General features: G+C 39.1%; 1 protein-coding gene across 4 annotated transcripts in view; it reads left to right on the top strand.

Annotated features, from left to right (window-relative positions):
• Positions 1-19,684, top strand: part of ckap5 (cytoskeleton associated protein 5) — a 28,508-nt gene that overhangs the window by 414 nt on the left and 8,410 nt on the right. For 2 of the 4 annotated variants that reach the window (XM_056250865.1, XM_056250864.1), the window contains exons 2-34: positions 1,038-1,124; positions 3,344-3,537; positions 4,819-5,025; positions 5,116-5,287; positions 5,463-5,595; positions 6,594-6,697; positions 6,779-6,892; positions 6,979-7,083; positions 7,201-7,290; positions 7,377-7,541; positions 7,641-7,769; positions 8,216-8,365; positions 8,462-8,560; positions 8,673-8,783; positions 8,889-8,981; positions 9,070-9,255; positions 9,764-9,858; positions 9,961-10,018; positions 10,253-10,378; positions 10,905-11,044; positions 11,168-11,342; positions 11,498-11,611; positions 11,761-11,889; positions 12,458-12,652; positions 13,934-14,066; positions 14,333-14,430; positions 14,726-14,800; positions 15,230-15,355; positions 15,463-15,612; positions 15,688-15,891; positions 18,267-18,402; positions 18,493-18,686; positions 19,386-19,552. In XM_056250865.1, coding sequence (XP_056106840.1) covers positions 1,068-1,124; positions 3,344-3,537; positions 4,819-5,025; positions 5,116-5,287; positions 5,463-5,595; positions 6,594-6,697; positions 6,779-6,892; positions 6,979-7,083; positions 7,201-7,290; positions 7,377-7,541; positions 7,641-7,769; positions 8,216-8,365; positions 8,462-8,560; positions 8,673-8,783; positions 8,889-8,981; positions 9,070-9,255; positions 9,764-9,858; positions 9,961-10,018; positions 10,253-10,378; positions 10,905-11,044; positions 11,168-11,342; positions 11,498-11,611; positions 11,761-11,889; positions 12,458-12,652; positions 13,934-14,066; positions 14,333-14,430; positions 14,726-14,800; positions 15,230-15,355; positions 15,463-15,612; positions 15,688-15,891; positions 18,267-18,402; positions 18,493-18,686; positions 19,386-19,552 — 4,424 coding nt within the window. In that variant the 5' untranslated portion in view covers positions 1,038-1,067. The remainder of the gene's footprint in view (positions 1-1,037; positions 1,125-3,343; positions 3,538-4,818; positions 5,026-5,115; positions 5,288-5,462; positions 5,596-6,593; positions 6,698-6,778; positions 6,893-6,978; positions 7,084-7,200; positions 7,291-7,376; positions 7,542-7,640; positions 7,770-8,215; positions 8,366-8,461; positions 8,561-8,672; positions 8,784-8,888; positions 8,982-9,069; positions 9,256-9,763; positions 9,859-9,960; positions 10,019-10,252; positions 10,379-10,904; positions 11,045-11,167; positions 11,343-11,497; positions 11,612-11,760; positions 11,890-12,457; positions 12,653-13,933; positions 14,067-14,332; positions 14,431-14,725; positions 14,801-15,229; positions 15,356-15,462; positions 15,613-15,687; positions 15,892-18,266; positions 18,403-18,492; positions 18,687-19,385; positions 19,553-19,684) is intronic. The other 2 variants (XM_056250868.1, XM_056250867.1) reach the window with 1 other exon arrangement.

Raw genomic sequence — 19,684 nt, 5'->3', positions numbered from 1 at the left:
AAATGGCGATATTTGTTTGAATCTCGTAATGGTTAAGCTGTTGCAGGAGTAACAGCAAATAGTCTCTGGTAACAGACAGCCAGTCAGGGCCGCGTATGTGCTAACAGCTAACCGGTATATTTAAATTTAGCCATATTTACACCCTGAAACTAAACAAACCATACACGGGAATTGTTTTATTAAGCCGCGAGGATTAAAATAGCAGTGTCCTGTTTGAAATAAGACCATTTTTTAACGTCTTAATCTGCAAAATGATACGGGCCGAGCGACAGTGGTTGCGGGTCACTAACGGCTCTGCTGCACCCCGATAGTGTTTTCACATGTGATGCGCTGCAAACCACTCTAACGTTTTTAAATGCCTCGCACTACTTTATTTATATTTTTCTTGACTAATACATAATTTAGACGGTTGCCATTGCTCTAAACATTCATTGTTTGCTTTTATGTTTGTTTTGGGCGGGCTGAATTGGCGGCGCTTTCTGCATGCACACGTTTCTTTGGCATTACGTTAGCCTATATGCTTTTAAATGGTGTTTTCCTCACTTAAAGCATGGGCTTTGTATTTAAGTATTAACATTTAGGCTTAGATCGATATATGTAATATGAAACCAGGCTCTTCTGGGAGATGCATTAGTGGATGTTGCTCTGCTTTGGCTGCAGATCTGGATGATGTGTGCATTTGCTGTGAAGTGACTCAAGGCATTTCTTCTGTCTGGCTGGAGATTGTTGTTGAAATGCATGTGGATATTGCAAAGTGCACTGAACTTTATTTACTATGGCAAGCTAGTCAAGTTCCCCATGTCATGTTAATTATATTTGTTCTTAATGCTTATGGTTGAGGTGTTTGTTGTATGCGTCAGATGAGCTCAAACATGTCCATTTAATATTGATCTTGAAGTTATCTAAAAATCTGTTCTTAAACTGTGTCCTTTACTTATTTAGCACATGTTTTTTGTGTGTAAAAGTTGGTTTGATTGAATTTTTGTTCTGCTTTGTATGGCGTGTCAGCAACCAAAGTTTCCCCTTCTTTTGTTTAGTTGAATAGATCAGACCGACAGAAAACAGCCATGGCGGATGACAGTGAATGGATGAAGTTACCCATCGACCAGAAATGTGAACACAAGGTGAGCGATCCAGGCAACTTTTATATTTTGGCCCATTAAAAATCCCCTGAGAGTGTTGGAAGACCAGCTTGTGTTCGAAGAACCAAACTGTCAGCAGTTTGCTCGCCCTAATTGTTTAGAGATGAATGCATGCAAAGCAGTGAAATAAATGTGAACATTCTTTATGGAAATCTTACACCTTGATGAACTGAATCTCATTTACATTTAGGTGTGCAACTACTTAGCTAAATAGTTTAACCTAGCTAGCCTATGTTTTTCTTTTCTTTTGCTCATATCAATAAGTGAAAAGTGTAGTTAAAAAAAAGGGGGGGAGGGGGTTTATACTCCAAACCACTGCAAAGATGTATTTACATGTTGGACATTATAAACCCATTATTAAAAATAATTAACTTCAAAAACATTAGCACTAAAGATATGCTTGTTTGACATGTACACACAGCCTACATAAACTATACAAAAGTTTGGGTTTTGTAATGTTGATAATGTGAAAAGTCTTATGCTCACCAAGGCTGCATTTATTTGAATGAAAGTACAGTAAAACAGTAATATTTTGAAATATAAAAATTTAATAGAACCAAAAGCTGAATTTGCAGTATCAATACTCCAGTATACACTGTCCTGTGATTCTTCGGAAATCATTCTAACATGCTGTTTAAGTATCTTATCAAACTGTTGTGTATTTTTGAAAACAGATATTCTTTCCTTGAAATGCAAATCTTTTGTAACATTATATATTTCTTTACTGTAATTGATCAATTTAATGGATCCTTGTATATTGTGTGTTATAATACAGGTTAAGTTAAAATAATATATAATAATGCATCATAATAATTTAGGATTTATGCTTTTTTTATTTACTATGGACATTGGATAACTTTCCTGAGGTGAATCGTTAATGTTATCTTAGGTGACATGTTTACATATGACGTTTTCCCGCAGTTTAAACTGATTGGATGATTACTCAAGCCTTTATTTCAGCCAGTTGCAAGGCATCTTTCAACATGCCTTTTGATGTTCATTCATTTTTTTTTTTCTTGCTGATACTTGTAGTTAAGGGGCGGGATGATCGGGGGTGAGAGTAGTGTGCAGCACTTTTGTTTGAAACATTACCCCTGTTTTCACAGACCAGGCTTAAGCCTTAACCTGGCCCTAGCCAGATGAATTTCGCTCCGCCTAGCTTCACTCACATCCATCTGGAACCTCTTCCATTGAGAGTGATTTCTCCAACCAACTTTATGGTTTAGCCAATCAGGACGCAGGGCGGGAGTTTCATAGATGTGACGTAGTGGAGAAGCGACCGTGAGACTGTTTTGATTCAGACAACAATGGCGGCTCGCATCGAGGAAACAAGCGTTAACATTGATGCTGTTAACATTGATTTCATCCGTGTTGTCCAATCTACCTAATATTGTTTCATTAAAAGAACATCAGAGAACGGCTCTTAAGGCTTTTGTTGGTGGAAACGATGTTATATAGATCAGTGCCTTCTCCCGACCGGATTTTTCAGCGTCACGGGTTGGCTTCGGTGTGAGTGGTTGAAATAGCACGTCGATAAAGATGACAGACAAGTGGCTTATCCAATCATATGCAAGGATTTTTGATAAGGCCCAGCCTTCTGAAACGCTATTTCAATGGATCGGTTCCAGATGGATGTGAGTGAAGCTAGGCGGAGCGAAATTCATCTGGCAAGGGCCAGGTTACTTAAGCCTAGTCCTAGACTAAAATGTTTTAACTGAAAGCAGCTTGCACTGGCATATCCTAAAATATGTCAGTGCCACTGTTTTGTTTTAAGATGCACACCACCACTAATGTTTTTTTAAGGCACATTTATAAAAGCTACTTAAATGCCCTAATTGAACTAAGGCCTAATCCTACCTTAATCTAAGGTCTGTCTTTGAGACCGTGCCCTTGTTTTTGACAGATTAGTAAATTGATACATTGATTAGTCACACCTTTTGCTTGAGTTTCAGTTTTCTGATAAAAATTCAGTTTAGTAGTTGGTACTTTGTTTTATCAACCTGAGTTGTATGCATGTACTGCACATTGCGACTTAAATGATAAAGCATGTTGTGTAGTTGAAGAGTTCATGTCTATTATAAATAATGGCTGTTATGCCTCTAAGGAAAGTGGGCCAGTTAGCTACCTCAAGTCATTAACTCATTTATTTGGTTGTTTTGTTTTTTTGTTGTTGTCATTATTGATCTTCTGGTTTCCCTTAGATTTGGAAAGCAAGGTTAAATGGATACGAGGAAGCGTTGAAGCTCTTCCAGAGGATAGAAGACGAGAAGAGCCCGGAATGGGGCAAATACCTTGGACTTGTCAAGAGATTCGTAACAGATTCCAATGCCGTAGCCCAACTCAAAGGACTGGAGGCAGCACTTGCTTATATCGAGAATGCACACGTGGCTGGAAAGTAAGTAGCTTTACTTTTATGGTGCTTTTTGGACAAAAAACAAGTCGCAACCGAAATCTTTGAACATGGTGCTAGTCGCTAAGTTTTAAACAAGTTTCATGAACCGCTGATTTTGTTCTTGGAGGACTAAAGGCAACGTTTGCTTTTCTCTCGATCCCTGGGCAGCTCTTTATTTCCCTCTGAAATGTTTTATATGGGATAACATTTTGTAAGAACTTTGTTCACAACTGAGTTTTTGGAACAAAGCAGAATTGTGATGTCTATTTTTGGATCGAGGGAGAGTCATCAGGCAAAGTAGGAACGCAGCAGTATCTATAGTCTTTAACCCATTTAGAAAACTGTGGAAATATCTTTTTTTTTCTCAGTTGAGACATATTCTGATCTTTATGAGGATGGCAGAAATTCCTTATTTTTAAACAAGCATCTAATGGTGCTTTTCCATTACCAGTACCAGCTCGACTCGACTCGCCTTGGCTCGCCTCGACTCGGCTCGCTTTTCGCTCCGTTTTCCATTGCAGAAAGTACCGCCACCAATAGTACCCGGTCGTCATAGCGACGCATTTCGTTCCTCGTTGCCCCATCAAGCTCTCGCTGGATCCTCTCTTCGGCAACCAAACAAAGGAATGTCTGCACCTCCTCGTTTGACCACGGCGTATTCTTCCGAGTTGTCATAATAATAGTAGTAAGTTTAGTAACTATCTCTGGCCAAACCATTTAAAAATGGCGGGGTTATTCTGGATACTCCATCTGGCGCGTGCAATAATGACGCAGATTCTCTGTGACCAATCAGCAGTCGGCATTGTTTTCACGTCACATTTTAGTATCGGCTTAGCTCGCCTCAGCTCGCTTAGAACCTCGCCAGAGGTGGTACGAAAAAAAGTACCCGAAAGCAGGTACAGGTACAACTTTTACACAGTGGAAAACCAAACAAAGGCGAGTCGAGCCGAGCCGAGGCGAGCTGGTACTGTGTAGTGGAAAAGCGCCATAAGAAAAGGCCTACATTTGTGCTGCTCCCTCCATCTCTTTTCATTAGGCCTATTGAGTTGGTATTTTTATGACTGTCTGTCTAAAACCAGATGGAGTCGTTTAGTCATTGTTAAAGGTATGATAAACTCTTTCATAGAGTATTGATTGTTTAATTTAATTTTGATAAAGGAGTGGTGTGAAAACAAGTAACTTTCCTTCCATGATGTTAATTTTGCTGATTTGCTCAGTTTGCTTTAGGGCTTAGTATCCATTATGTCTTAATGGGATCTAATGGAAATGAGTCTTGTCTTGCAGGACAACGGGTGAAGTGGTTAATGGAGTAGTCTGCAAAGTCTTCAACCAGCCCAAAGCGCGAGCCAAGGAACTGGGGAGTGATATCTGCCTCATGTACATAGAGATTGAGAAAGCAGAAGTGGTCCAGGATGAGCTGATCAAAGGACTGGATAACAAGAACCCCAAGATTGTTGTTACTTGCCTTGAGACACTAAGGAAGGCACTTTGGTGAGTAGGCAATTTGTAAACCTGTTAACCATCACTGTACTTGCCGGCACTTATTCAGCATAAAAAACTTGTTTATTTGTCTTTTTTCAGTGAATTTGGATCGAAGATCATAACGCTCAAACCTGTAGTGAAAGTGTTGCCAAAACAGTTTGAGTCTCGAGAAAAGGCAGTTCGAGACGAGGCCAAATTGCTAGCGGTGGAGATCTATAGGTGGATCCGTGATGCTCTGCGAGCTCCTCTACAGAATATTAATTCCGTACAGGTGATGCTGCTATTCTCCATTAAGTTTTCAAATGCAAAATTTTCACTTTAAAATATGCGTCTGTAGCAGCTGTTGTACTTGAACGTCCATAGTTCTCTTGAAATTGGCGTCGATATTATTTTTCCGGCTTGTTAATGCAAGTTGTAATATTTCTTATTTGACCCTTTTCTTTCAGTTGAAAGATTTGGAGGAAGAATGGGTGAAACTCCCAACTACAGCTCCTAAGCAGACCAGGTTCTTGCGCTCTCAACAGGACCTAAAGGCCAAGTTTGAGCAGCAGCGAGCTGCAGGAGGAGATGAGGCGGACGGTGAGAATATAGCACAGTAGTCAAAGGTTTATCCAAAGACAAGGCAGTAGTGAAAATTCAGCATTCAATTTAAACCCTATCATCACGACAATAAGTGCATTTACATGCACATTCTTAAACCGATAATGCTTAAAGGGATAGTTCACCCAAAAATGGGAGTCAGTAATTACTCGCCCTCATGTTGTTCCAACCCCATCCAGCCACAGTGAGTGTTTCGCTCTAAGGGAGGAGAAATACGCCTTTTTCTTGACCCAAGAAATATAAATGTTTTCTCATCTCGTGCAGCCTAAGGACAAGTGGTACAGTTGTAGAAACTTCAAATGCAAGAGAATGCGTCTTGTTGACATTTTGAAATACTCTGGGGTTTTTAATGCTTTATTTAACATCACAACTCGCACAATAAACAGTGAAATACGTGAATATTTACGTTTTGAAGTCACCGACGGGCAATGTTTTTTTTTTTAATACAGTCTTGTAAACGTGGTTTACTTGCATTGCTGGGATATTGATTTGCATGTAAACGGGTAAATTGGGTTATTTCAATAAACCTAGTTTTTTATCCTCGTCAGTGCATGTTAACATGCTCAATATTGTTTTTATAATCCTTCAGATTTGTTTTTCAAATCCAGTCTTTATAATTGACTGTCTGCACTACCATTTTGGATGTAATGAAATCAGATCTGTTTGTTCAGACCTTGTAGTCCGTATCTGACTGGTATATCTACATCAGTTTCCATAGTGAATGAGTTAGTTGCTAGCACAAAGCCAAGAGATTGTCTTTAATAACAGGGTAGCTGTCAATATAGAATAGAGAGGACAAAGTACTAAATGTACTCTAGTTATAATATATAGTATTATAATGATACATAATACAAATATATATTTTATATAATATACAAATATTTAATTCATTTTAATATTACAATTTATTTTAATTAGTTTTAGTTTTGACTTATAACTATGCCTTCATTAATATTAATTTTAATTTCTGACCATAGGGGATAATGATGAGGAGACTGAAGTTGCTCAGGTGGATCCTTATGAGCTCTTGGAAGCCGTCGAGATCCTTTCAAAACTTCCCAAAGACTTCTACGAAAAAATCGTAAGTCAGAACAACAATGTAAATGTATTAATCATCATTGAGTTTCGCGTCAATTTAATTTGTCATTTCACGTTGTCACAGGAAGCAAAAAAATGGCAGGAGAGGAAGGAAGCGTTAGAGGCAGTGGAAACTTTGACTAAGAACCCAAAACTCGAGAATGGAGACTATGGGGACCTAGTCCGAGCATTAAAAAAGGTATAAGTTCTAGTGGAATTCTGGGTAATGGGATAATCTCTGTGAGCAAGGTCATAACCACTTCCTTTTTTCTTTTCTTTTTTTAGGTCATTGGGAAAGATGCCAATGTAATGCTAGTGGCCATGGCAGCCAAGTGCTTGGCTGCACTGGCAGCAGGACTGAGGAAGAAGTTTGGGACATATGCAGGTCTTGTAAGTGCTCTTCATGACAGACCCTGTCACGATTCGTTTTGTCGAGGCGTTTAGCGTAAACGGGCTGCAGTTCATTGGATGATTTATTTATTTTTTCTTCCTCTGAATCTTTTCAAGGTGGTGCCAACTATTTTGGAGAAGTTCAAGGAGAAGAAACCTCAGGTGGTCCAGGCCTTGCAGGAGGCCATTGATGCAGTCTTCCTTACTGTGAGTATTCAAAATGCATGGTGGCAAATGGCAGACGATAATTAGAAATTTTGATTAATTATTAACTTGGTATAACTGTATTGCAGACAACCTTGCAGAACATCAGTGAGGATGTTCTGTCAGTGATGGACAACAAGAACCCCTCCATCAAGCAACAGGCTTCACTATTCCTCGCCAGAAGCTTCTGTCGCTGCACCCCAAGCACTTTGCCAAAAAGCGTTTTGAAGCCCTTCTGTGCAGCGTTTCTCAAGGTACAGATTCCTCTCCTGTCAGTGCGTTAACTCTTTCTGAATGCCGGTAACTGCATTCTTGGTCTTGTTTAGTAAGTTGTTTCTCTTTTTTTGGTGCAGCAAGTAAATGATTCTGCTCCGGAGGTCAGAGATGCTGCTTTTGAGGCTTTAGGGACAGCCATGAAGGTGGTAGGGGAGAAAGCCGTCAACCCATTCTTAACTGATGTGGACAAACTCAAGTTGGACAAGGTTAAAACATGTTTTAGCTTTGCATTTAGGTTGAATTCTAAGTGATACACCAATGTTAAATTCTGGTGGATGCCAACAGCTGATAATCATTTTCTATACTTTCTATAAGAATTCTATACTAGTTTCGTCTGAAATTTAAAAATGGAACACAAATGAATCATCTTAAATACTACACCACTTAATTTAGAGTATGGAAAAAAAATGGATATTCATTTTGAAATTTGCTAAAGATTGGGTATATACAAAATGTTAAAATTGGGGAAATCAACAAGCACAAATCCAATATTGGCTGATTAAATTAATGAATCTGATATGATTTATTGGCCATGTTTTTGCATCAACCTGTTAACTTCCTGAAATTGCATAAAACAAGTCAATCGAATAACTGTGGGAGGAGCTAGTGCAGAAGTTCATGGCTCTTCCTTCCATGTTTTCTGCATAAATAGATAAAAGAATGTGCTGAAAAAGTGGAGCTTGTTGGCAAGAAAGGAAGTGGTGGTGGAGGAGAGAAGAAAGAGAAACCTGCTGCAAAAGCTCCTTCTGTTGAAGCACCTGCCAAACCATCCGGGCCTTCTAAGAAAGCTCCTCCAGCAAAGGTATGAGTTTTTCTTTTTTCTTTTTTTTCTTTTCTTTTTTTAAATGAGAAGATTATAAAGATTTTTTATGTTTTTTGTCATGTTCTTCACGAACAGGCTGCAGGACCTCCCAAGAAGGGCAAACCTGCTTCTGCCCCAAGTGCAAAGTCCAAGAAAGGTCCAGATGCTAAGGAATTTGTCGAGACTGAGTTATCTGTATGTCCAATCTTGCATTGACACATTAAATATTTTCATTGAACTGATGGCTTGACCAAAAAATAATTGTTTTGCAAAATTGTCAAGTAATTGAAATTTGTGTGTTCGTCAGCTGGAGGTGTGTGAGGAGAAGGCGGCTGCTGTGCTCCCAGCCACCTGTATGCAGCTGCTGGACAGCGGCAACTGGAAGGAGAGACTTGCTAGCATGGAGGAGTTTCAGAGGGTGACTTGTGGATTTTGTCCACTTTTTGTGCCATTTTAAGCTCTTTTGTAATGATTTCAACTTGAGGAACATGCTCTAAACTTAGCTTGATTGCATTCTGCTCAGGCTGTGGAGCAGATGGACAAATCTGAAATGCCATGCCAGGCTTTAGTCAGGATGCTGGCTAAGAAACCTGGATGGAAAGAGACCAACTTTCAGGTAGTCCTCTTTAACATGTAAGGCTCTTTAGTTCTCAGGGTTTGGCATTCGATCAGGTGCTAGCTTTCAGTATGTTTTAATTTTCTAGGTGATGCAAATGAAGCTCCACATTGTGGGTCTAATTGCACAAAAGGGATTGTTCTCCAAGACATCCGCGCTGGTGGTTCTGGATGGCCTGGTTGATAAGGTTGGTGACGTGAAGTGTGGAAGTAACGCTAAAGAGGCTCTCACTGCGATTGGGGAGGCCTGTTCTCTGCCGTGGATTGCTGAACAGGTTGGTATTTGTGATCTAGAATGTCTAATAATTGTTTGATTATTCAATTATGGCATCTATATAAAATACATACTTTGATTATTGTTACATAATAATAAAAAAATGAAACCAATTTCATTTAAACGTATTATTAGACAGAACTATGTATAGTAGTTGTTTTTAAACTTGTCTAGCAATTGTTTATTTGATTAAAGATTTTTTTTTTATTTATATTATTAATTATAGATGTAGGTATAAGTATTTAAATATAATAATAATAATAATAATAATAAATACAAATTATTTAAACTTGTCTAATCGTTATTAAAAAATTGATTATTAATATTGTGACATTTTATACTAATATATATATATATATATATATATATATATATATATATATATATATATATATATATATATATATATATATATATATATATATATATATATATATATATATATATATATATATAATTTTTTTTTTTTTTTTTTTTTATAATTGCTCTTTTTGTTTCTCAATTTTCAGGTTGTCTCTCTGGCTTTCGCTCAGAAGAATCCTAAAAACCAGGCAGAGACGTTGAACTGGTTGGCCAATGCCATGAAGGAGTTTGGATTTGCAGGGTATGCGCTATATACCTGGGGTTTTATTTATTTTCGTTTGTTTCTTCATGCAGTTAATCTTTTCCTCATTTCTAAATCTCAATCTTATTCCCCATAATCCAGAATAAATGTCAAGGCGTTCATCAACAATGTCAAAACTGCTCTGGGTGCCACAAATCCTGTGAGTAATTTTATGAGTCATGGTTTCAGTATACATAATCATACTTGTTTTGGGCCTTTCAAGTGGAATGACATGTTTAATGGTACTTCTATGTGCTACACTTGCTAATAGTGATTAATAAACAAAAGTTTCCTGGAATATTACAATAATATACTGTCCTTTGTTCATAATGATCTTCAAATCCATTTGTCAGATGCAATTGTGTGTAATGAGCTGTGCTCATGTTAAATTCAGGCTGTGAGGACATCAGCAATCGCTCTTTTGGGAGTCATGTACCTGTACATGGGTGCTCCCCTGCGCATGTTTTTTGAAGATGAAAAACCAGCCCTCCTTCAACAAATAAATGCTGAGTTTGAGAAGGTAAATATGGCCTTTTGAAATGCAGTAATTGAAAGTGACCCTATCAAAGAGTTGACTTGACCATCAGGGGTGTGTTTGTGTATTTGTACTGCTTCATTGTAATGCCCATGTTTGCCCAATACAGTAGTGCCCATGTTTGCCCAATACAGTAACAGTAATACAGTTTATCAAAGCAGATAGTGTGAAAATAAGATTGTGAAACAATTGATGTATTTGCAACCAATTTTCCAAAAGCATTGATTCATCGAACATTGCAAATCAAAGAGAGTAAAGAAACAAGTAAAAAAAGAAATAAATGTAAATAAAAAATTGAATCAAAATAAAAATGAGATCTATTATAGTTCTTTTTAACTTTTTCTGCTGCTGTCATTCATTTTAAGACCACATATAATAAATGAAATGGGACTGATTTTGCATTCATGCTGGCTTTTATAGAGTACTGTTGCTAATGTTTAAAATCCTTTATATTTATTTGAGTTTTTCTTGTTAAATCTGACTTTTCACCTTATCATGCTATCCTTTACAGATGCAGGGTCAGTCTCCTCCCGCCCCGTTCCGTGGTGCCAAAAAAGCAGGAGCTGAGGAGGAGGGAGACGCGGCTGAAGAAGAGGAGGTGGACGGTGGACCCGGAGACATCATGGACCTGCTGCCCAGAACTGATATCAGGTCAGTGAGTGTGGCAGTGCTTCAAAAACCTTTTCTTTTCAAATAATGGATCCATCAGGCATCTTTTGGATGCTAGTAGGAATAAAAAGGATCCGGTCAAGAGATGATTTTTCTCATTCGCAGTGATAAAATCACATATGACATGGTGTCAAAGATCAGTGACAAGAACTGGAAGGTCAGAAAGGAGGGCCTTGATGAGGTGGCAGCCATCATTTCTGAGGCCAAATTCATCCAGCCAAGCATCGGCGAGCTACCGATGGCACTGAAGGGCCGTCTCAATGACTCCAACAAACTACTGGTAACGTAAATTTCGTATTAAACTAATGAAATATTTGAGTCTTGTTTAGCATTTATCACATGTATTTATTTTTTTGTTGCCTATTGCCTCTCAGGCATTTCAGTTGTAGCATTCTAGTAAAGGCATGGCTGTAATGTCATAAAATGTGTCCGTAGGTCCAGCAGACTCTCAATATTCTGCAACAGATAGCCACTGCCATGGGTCCATCACTCAAGCAGCACGTCAGGAACCTGGGAATTCCAGTCATTACCGTTCTTGGTGACAGCAAGGTATGAAACGCTCTATGCACTCATTGGGGGTCTGTTTGTTACACTTGTGGTGTGGAATCACACAAGCTTGTGCTACTTGTCTGGCTGTTCAGATAACTATTTAATGCTCTAGTTTGAGGTTTCTAATTTGCTTGAAATTTGACTTTCAGGCTAACGTCCGTGCTGCTGCCATGACGACGCTGAACGCTTGGGTGGAGCAGACTGGAATGAAGGAGTGGCTTGAAGGAGAGGACCTATCAGAGGAGCTCAAGAAGGAAAACCCCTTCCTCAGACAGGAGGTACATCACTCACATTTAACCCTGTAAAGCCTGACATGAAATATTTTCAGTGATTTTTTTTAAATTATATGAAATTCTGATAGCTTGTAATGTAAGTCAGAGAGATCTTATTAGAGGCTACTTGCATGAAATGCATTAAAATCATTGTCATTATATCTCACGATAATGTCTAAGCATAAATATAAATAAAAATTAATTATTATTATAGTTTTATCAAAGTTCTGTAGTTTTTACTGTAAGCGAGCAAAACATAATGCAATGCATTTCAATGATGAATGGGATTTCAATGATGAGGGATGTACAAATTAAATATACAATATAAAAGTTAATATTCTTACATGCCTGAAAGGATGGTTTTTATATAGAGGCCTTTTTTGTGTATCAGATATGATACAATAGGCTTTATAGGGCTAATTTCAGATCTGGGAAGTATTTGTTTGTTCTAACAAATAAATGGCTTTAAAGCTAAGAGTCATGGTCCAAAAACCACAACTTTTTGAAAGGTTATTTTTTTATCCGTTTTATTTGATCAATGATCGCAAGCTAAAATGCTGCTTAAATTCTATAGTTGCTGGGCTGGCTGGCTGAGAAGCTGCCCACCCTACGTACGGTGCCCTCAGACCTCATGCTGTGTCTGCCTAACCTGTACGCCTGTCTGGAGGACCGCAGCGGCGACGTGCGCAAGAAAGCTCAGGATGCCCTTCCCACCTTCATGATGCACCTGGGCTACGAGAAGATGGTCAAGGCTACCGGCAAACTGAAGGCAAGTGGGAGATGCCCTAACCTTGGGGCCGGGCGCAGCCATTACTCCAGTCTTCAGTGTCACATGATCCTTCAGAAATCATTCTAATAATGTGACCCGTTCTGGCAAAAAATGAGTGAATGGGACAGATGAAAAATGTAAATTTTGGCCGAATTTGAGCTTTTCACAAAATTGAGTTCAAGCCCTCGTTTAGTGATCCCAATGCTCCAAATAGCAATTAAACATCTAAAAGTATCTTTATTTGTACGTTTTCTGAGATGAGTAGCTTTTTAAAAAAAATCAGTTTTTCTCTGCTCGCTTCTCCTCAATCAGTTTAAAGCGCAGTATTCCAACTTGGTGAATATTCTTAGCGAATTCTCAATGGCATGAGTCTGAACCAATGAAATGTGATTTTTCAAAGTCATGCTGATGTAAACCAAACAATCTTACGCGCTCTGACTGACGCCTCTCAGACAGCGCTTGATCCTGATATACACACATAACACAGAATTACAGTATTTCAAAATATCTTTCTGGGTGAGTATTCAAGCATACATTATCAGTTATGTCTTAAGTGAACGTTTAGTTAACTGTTTGGGAAGAACATCTGATGTGAAACATATTAGATCCGTGTGGTATAGTAGGTCTTAGGTTGTCTGTTTCATTAATGTTAATCAAACTATTGTGGTATCATGGAAAAAAGTTGAACATATTTTTACTATAGATATTTGGTTGTGACTTGGTGTGTGCCAAATTTGGTATTATTACCACGGATTTTAAGGTATGGTTGGTAAGGTAAGGTGATTTTGTTTTGGAACTTTCAGAAAACAGAAAACTTGATTTTTGATTTTTCTTCTCCAACAAATCATACGTCATTTTGTAATTTTTTTAATAGAGAATGTGAAAATAACCAACTAATCTTTTCTTTTTTGCTCATTGCGACTCATTTTGCCAGCACGGGTCACGTATGCTAATTTGATACTCAAGAAAAGTTTATCAATAACGAAAATAATTCTGCTGCATAATATTTTTATGGAAACCATGATCAAATAAATGCTGATCTTTTGAACTTTCTATTCAGAGAATCCTGAATTTTTTTAAGTAATCTTTTGTAACGTTATTTTTACTGTCACTTTTGATCAATTGAATGTGTCCTTGTTGAATAGAAGTGTTAAATAAAAGGTCTTAGTGACCCTAAATTTATGAATGGTAATGTATATGGTTAATAAGACCAGGATCAACTTTTGACCAGAGAAAAAAGCAGTTGTGTAACGTCACTCTTGCCCTCTCGTCTTTCTACAGCCGGCTTCAAAGGACCAGGTGGTTGGCATGCTGGAGAAGGCCAGGGCCTTGATGCCAGCCAAGCCTGCAGCTCCTGGCAAAGCTGCAGCTTCCAAACCCGCCTCCAGTGCTCCTGCTGCCAAACAAGCTTCAGGTTCACTCGTTTTCCCTTTGACCACAGCTAACATGACCACCTCTGCCTGGCTGGTTTGAGCCATTTTAAACAGAGGTGGGCAACTGGCCCTTAAGATCCACTTTCCTGCAGAAAGGACATTAGATCTCAAGGGCCAGATTTTTCCAGCCCTGCTTTTGAATCATATTTGTGATGTAAAATCAGGTATTCTGAACATGTAAATTAGAAACTCAGATTTGAGACCTATTAAAGATGCAGGACTCAGCTTGAATGTCTTTATTTTACAGCTCCAGCCAGGAACCAAAGTCCCAGTGAAGACTTCAGTGAACCAGAACCCAAACCAGACACTAAGAAATCTAAACCAGCTGGTCCTGCAGCTAAAAAGGTGTGGCACATTTCAGTGTTTCTGTTTTGTCTGCTTTTGTAGGGAGTTGCTGCTCATGAACAATTTAAAACCTTGTCCAATCTGTGATCTGAAACACCAGGTCCATATTACACAAAGGACTGTTCATGGGAAGACAATGATAGTGGGTTTTTTTTTTTTACACCATTAAAAAAAAAGCCTCTTTTGAAAGTAGAAAAATGGGCATAAACCTAAATTCAAAGTGTTAAGATGAATTGGGTTCTGTATTTTAGCATTTTAAATGTGTTGCTCTCTAAAGTGTCATTTTGTGCACTAGAGAGAGAGCATGGAGCTCAAGGTGAAAGGAGAGAAAGATAATGCTAAACAAAACAGGACACCTAGCAGTGAGAAGGTATTAGTATCTCCTATAGAGCACCAGTGGAGCTGGTGTGAGGTGGCACGTTTTGGTGGGGAAGCACTGCATGTAATGTAAACTGATTCACAACCTTCCCAACCCCCTCTATGCACACCTTGGCAATAGAATCGGCATTGGCCAGAATTTTTTTTTAGTTTATTCTTGAGCAGCAAAATGTGTCTTGTTCGCAACTTGGTGTTTTTTTCCCCCCTCTCAAATTATATATGTAGTGTATTTAACCATGCAGAAAAGTTTTCAAAATTACTTCAATCCATTTTTAAACCATTTAACCAATAGTATTAGTCAAAATTCTTACTGTCGGTTAACGGCATTATGAGCATCCCTACTATAAAACTTGTCCACATGAAGTACTAGAACCTGAGGCTTCGGTGGTTCAGTGTAATAACTGTTTTCCTGGTACTTTAGGGTGTTGTGGGTAAGAAACTTCCAGTTAAAGCTGGGGCTAAGGATGAGGAGGACAGATCTGGTCCCATCTTCATCCTCGTTCCCAATGCTAAAGAGCAGAGGATCAAGGAAGAGAAGGGGTTAAAGGTGAGCAGCTTTTGAACTGTCCTCGTGAACATCATTTGTCCGCAATATTGAGTAGCACCGTTGGGCTTGTCTGTGTGTTTGGTTACCAAATCCCAACTCTTCTCTAGATTCTGAAGTGGAACTTCATGACTCCTCGTGACGAGTATGTGGAGCAGCTGAAGACTCAAATGTCGACATGTCTGCCCAAGTGGCTCCAAGATGAACTCTTCCACTTTGACTTTCAGCGCCATGTAAAAGCTATTGGAGTCATGATCGAGGTTAGTCACGTTGTAGCAATTGGCGAGTCTGCAATCATATTAAAATGTGCTAGACTTATAACTTCTGTTTTTCAGCACATGGAGCCAGAGTGTGACGCTGTGATTAGCTGTCTGGACCTGGTGTTGAAGTGGTTCACCTTGCGGTTCTTTGACACCAACACCAGTGTGCTGATGAAAGTCCTGGAGTTCCTCAAGTTGCTCTTCACCATGCTGAGCAGGAAGAACTACCAGCTCAGTGACTACGAGGCCTCGTCCTTCATCCCCTACCTGATCCTCAAGGTGGGTCTTTATCCATTATCATTATCTTTAAAGTGTAAATTGCAGGTTAACCACCACAACCAATTAATGTGTAAATTAAAGTGCTCAATATGTATATATTTAAACATATCTGTCTTAAAATGCATTAAAATAACATTTATTGGGGTTTCTTCAAAGGTAGCATTTTTTTTACAGTAACTGGGTGATGACATCATAAGAGGGAGTAGCAACCCGTACTCTGCTAGATTCCTACTGTTTGTGGCTTGACTATGGAGAACGACTGGGAGACTGAGGAGGTGGGAAACCATCAAATTCTTGATGGACCACAGCCCTACAATTTTGAACCAGTCAGGTGTGAGAGGGGAGGAAATTGCCAGAAATCATGGCCCTCAAAGAGTTATCAATGCTTGGTGTGAGGAAAATGAGTGGAGGTTTGGCCAGGTGTCCTGGTGAGTAGCTAGAGCTAGCCTTGGTTAGCCTGGTGCTAACCCAGATAACATTAGGGAACAAGCCAAAGTCTGGGTTAGAATGCAAGGAGGGACAACGACTGAAGACATTATTTACTTACATGGTGTTAGTAGTCCTAATCAGAGCTGTAGAGATGCACACACGGCAGTGCACAGGCACAATGGCGCTTTTGCTGGCATCTGCTGACAGAACACGATATTGCCTGTGCTAAAACGCAACTAATTAGCGATGCTCAGTGTCAGGAAGAAAAAAAAAGAAATCGATCTCCCTATCGCTGTGTTTGACAGGTGATTGTGTGGGCTATGCCACCCAATGGAATCAGCCGTGGAGAGTATGTGCTGCCGTGAGGTGAACGCGTTTTGGAGTTTAGTGGAGCAGCTTGACCTGCGACCGGTCAAGCTGACGTGCCTCACGCAGCATCATGGTTTTGACGCATACTGCCTGAACCCGTTTGTTTTTTGAATAGCTTACTCATTTCAGGCAGGATCACGGTCCTCTTGAAGCCAGCACACACGAGTATGTTTACAATTGAGTTATTTCATTCATCACTTCTGAATCTAAAATACGTTTCTATATAACTGCTAGCCTACTTGCCGTTAGACTAACGGTAACTCTAGGCTTGGAGTCCCTTTTATGATGTCACGCCCAGCCTAGTGGAAGGGAGGGGGAGTGTAAAAAGTACCAACTTTTTATATTATATTCAGCATTTTGGTATAAAAAAAACATACAAAACAATGGGGGGCGGTTCTTATCTTTGTTTAGTAAGCACATTGCTTTGTCTTCGTGAAAAATGTAACCTGCAATTCACGCTTTAAACATCGAAGACATCTAATTAGTTGAAACCGAGCAACAACCTTCCAGTCTCTCTCGTGAATAATACAGAATCCAATACGGAAGTGACTTAAACTGCAATTCACCGACTGGCCGCTAGAGACAGGCTCCAAAAGGGAGTCAATTCCATATATCCCCCATGTTAAAATGCGTTGAGTATCAAGAGAACCAGCGCTGGTTTTCAGTTGTTTTCCTCTGAACATACACTCATGGATGTCTGACAATTTCTTTGCTTTTTGGAGTTTTTTCAGATTTAAAAACGTCTATAGATATAGAGGCAACACTCGTATTGCAGTACCGTTGCTCTCACGGAACAGATACGAATATGCATATTTAACTTTTCAGTGTAAAATAAAGTACTGTCAAATTAAATCCTGCAGGTGTCAGTGCTTTCTCTGTCCATGCAATAATTGCACATCCTTGAATGAGCTCGGATTTCCAACGCATTTACTTTGGGTTAAACCTACCTATTTGAGAGGCGGCCAAAATCTGAATTTAAAATGGACAGAATAAAGCTCTAGTCTCTATGTACTTGACGTGCGATGCCGTTCTGACTGACATGTATGCGCATGAATCACTGTCGCACACACACGCGCACACACACACACACACACGCTCAGATCAATATTGAAGTTACTGCATAAAACATTTTAACTAGCGGAATACAGCATCACGACACAGTCTCACTTTTAGCCATGTCTTTCAACCATTATAGTATTTCGAAGGGCAAAAACATTAACTTTATTGACTATTGAACTCTATTGGCTTTACATCAAGTCAGCTGTCACTTTAGCGCAAGGCCCTGTGCTGTGATACTGCTAGTAGCATATAGCATTAGCTCCTTAGTCTGAGCAAACTCGACTTTCAGCAACCAGGCACCTCAGCTCCACCCACGTCCCGCCTCTTTGCCCATTTTCTGTTATCCTGTGGTGGCGCGCTGCAAAGATGGTGACTGGTGGCTCCGCCCACTTAAGGCTTCAAAAATGCTCTTCAGAAACCTACGGGTGATGTCACAGACACTACGTCCATATGTTTTACAGTGTATGGTTGAAAGGCAGCCTAACATTGTCCTTTTCGGTCTCTTGTCGTCTACGCAGGTTGGGGAATCAAAAGATGTGGTGCGCAAAGATGTCCGTGCTATTCTGACGATGCTGTGTAAAGTCTACGCAGCCAGTAAAGTCTTTCCCTTCCTTATGGATGGAACCAAATCAAAGAACTCCAAGCAGAGATCTGGTAAATGCCCATGGATTTGATTTCTCAAACATAAAAACAGCCATTTTACAGTAGTGTCTTCATGACTTTTTGGTTTTATTTGTTCTTCAGAATGTCTTGAGGAGCTCGGATGCCTGATTGAGAACTTCGGTATGAATGTGTGCCAGCCGACTCCGGCCAAGGCTCTTAAAGAAATCGGCGTTCACATCGGAGACCGCGACACTACGGTCCGCAATGCTGCTCTTAATACGGTCGTGGCTGTCTACAATACCTGTGGAGAGCAGGTCTTCAAACTCATCGGCAATGTAAGACGCCAGACAGTAATGAATAGTGGTCAACTGATATTTTTATTATTATATTTATTTTTTATATTTTTTATGGGTAGCCAATATATGTGTGATTGCACCGTTTAATTTAAAGAAACGCATACATAACAATTGCTGAAATAAATGTATATTTGTTAAAATTAACTCAATTACAAATAAATCATTTGAAAATGTATAAATGATTAAACTATCATTAACAATGAGCAATATATTTGTTAATTTTAGCTCAGGTCCAATAAATAAGATCCAATTTAGTTTAATGTATTAGTAAATGTTGAAATTAATATTAATAAATGCTTTAGAATTTATTTTCATTGTAAGTTTGTTAACTAATAAATTAATGTTAACAAATGGAACCTTATTGTAAAGTGTTACCATATACATTAATAGGATTACAAATTCATGAAGCTCCTATCTAGAGATTTTTCACACGAAGAAATTGTTAAAGAGAATTAGAGCTCTGACCGTCAGGTACTAGCTTTCTCTGTGCTGTCAAAATAAAGGTCCCGTTTCTGGTGCATCGGGGAAATGGATAAAGTTATTGGCCGATAATAAAAGAATAGCCAGATATCGGCTGATATATCACCTTCGCTACCTGTAATAAAAAAAAAAAAGAAAGATTCATGTTGGATGTGATTTTGTGCTAAACTCAATTTTAATTATTTTATCATTGTCAAGCTCTCCGAGAAAGAAATGAGCATGCTTGAGGAGAGAATCAAACGTTCGGCCAAGAAGACGCCCGCGCCCTCAACCAAACAGGAGCGACCCCAGAGAGAGCAACCCACCAATCCCAATGCAACCTTCCTCCGCAAGCCTGCTCAAGAGGAAGTGCCCAACAAGCTCAAGTATGTACCGTTAGGTCAAGTCATGCACTCTTAAATGATCATTTGAAATGCAAGGGTATTATATGGGGAAGTTTGCCAAAATGGGAATTCTTCACCCATGTGTAATACTTTCTACAGTCTAATTCTGTCTCA

The sequence above is a fragment of the Rhinichthys klamathensis genome, unplaced genomic scaffold (assembly GCF_029890125.1).
Source record: "Rhinichthys klamathensis goyatoka isolate OS25496 unplaced genomic scaffold, OSU_Roscu_1.1 h1tg000076l_1, whole genome shotgun sequence".
Lineage (NCBI taxonomy): Eukaryota > Metazoa > Chordata > Actinopteri > Cypriniformes > Leuciscidae > Rhinichthys > Rhinichthys klamathensis.
This window is presented reverse-complemented; position numbering and strand designations above follow the sequence as displayed.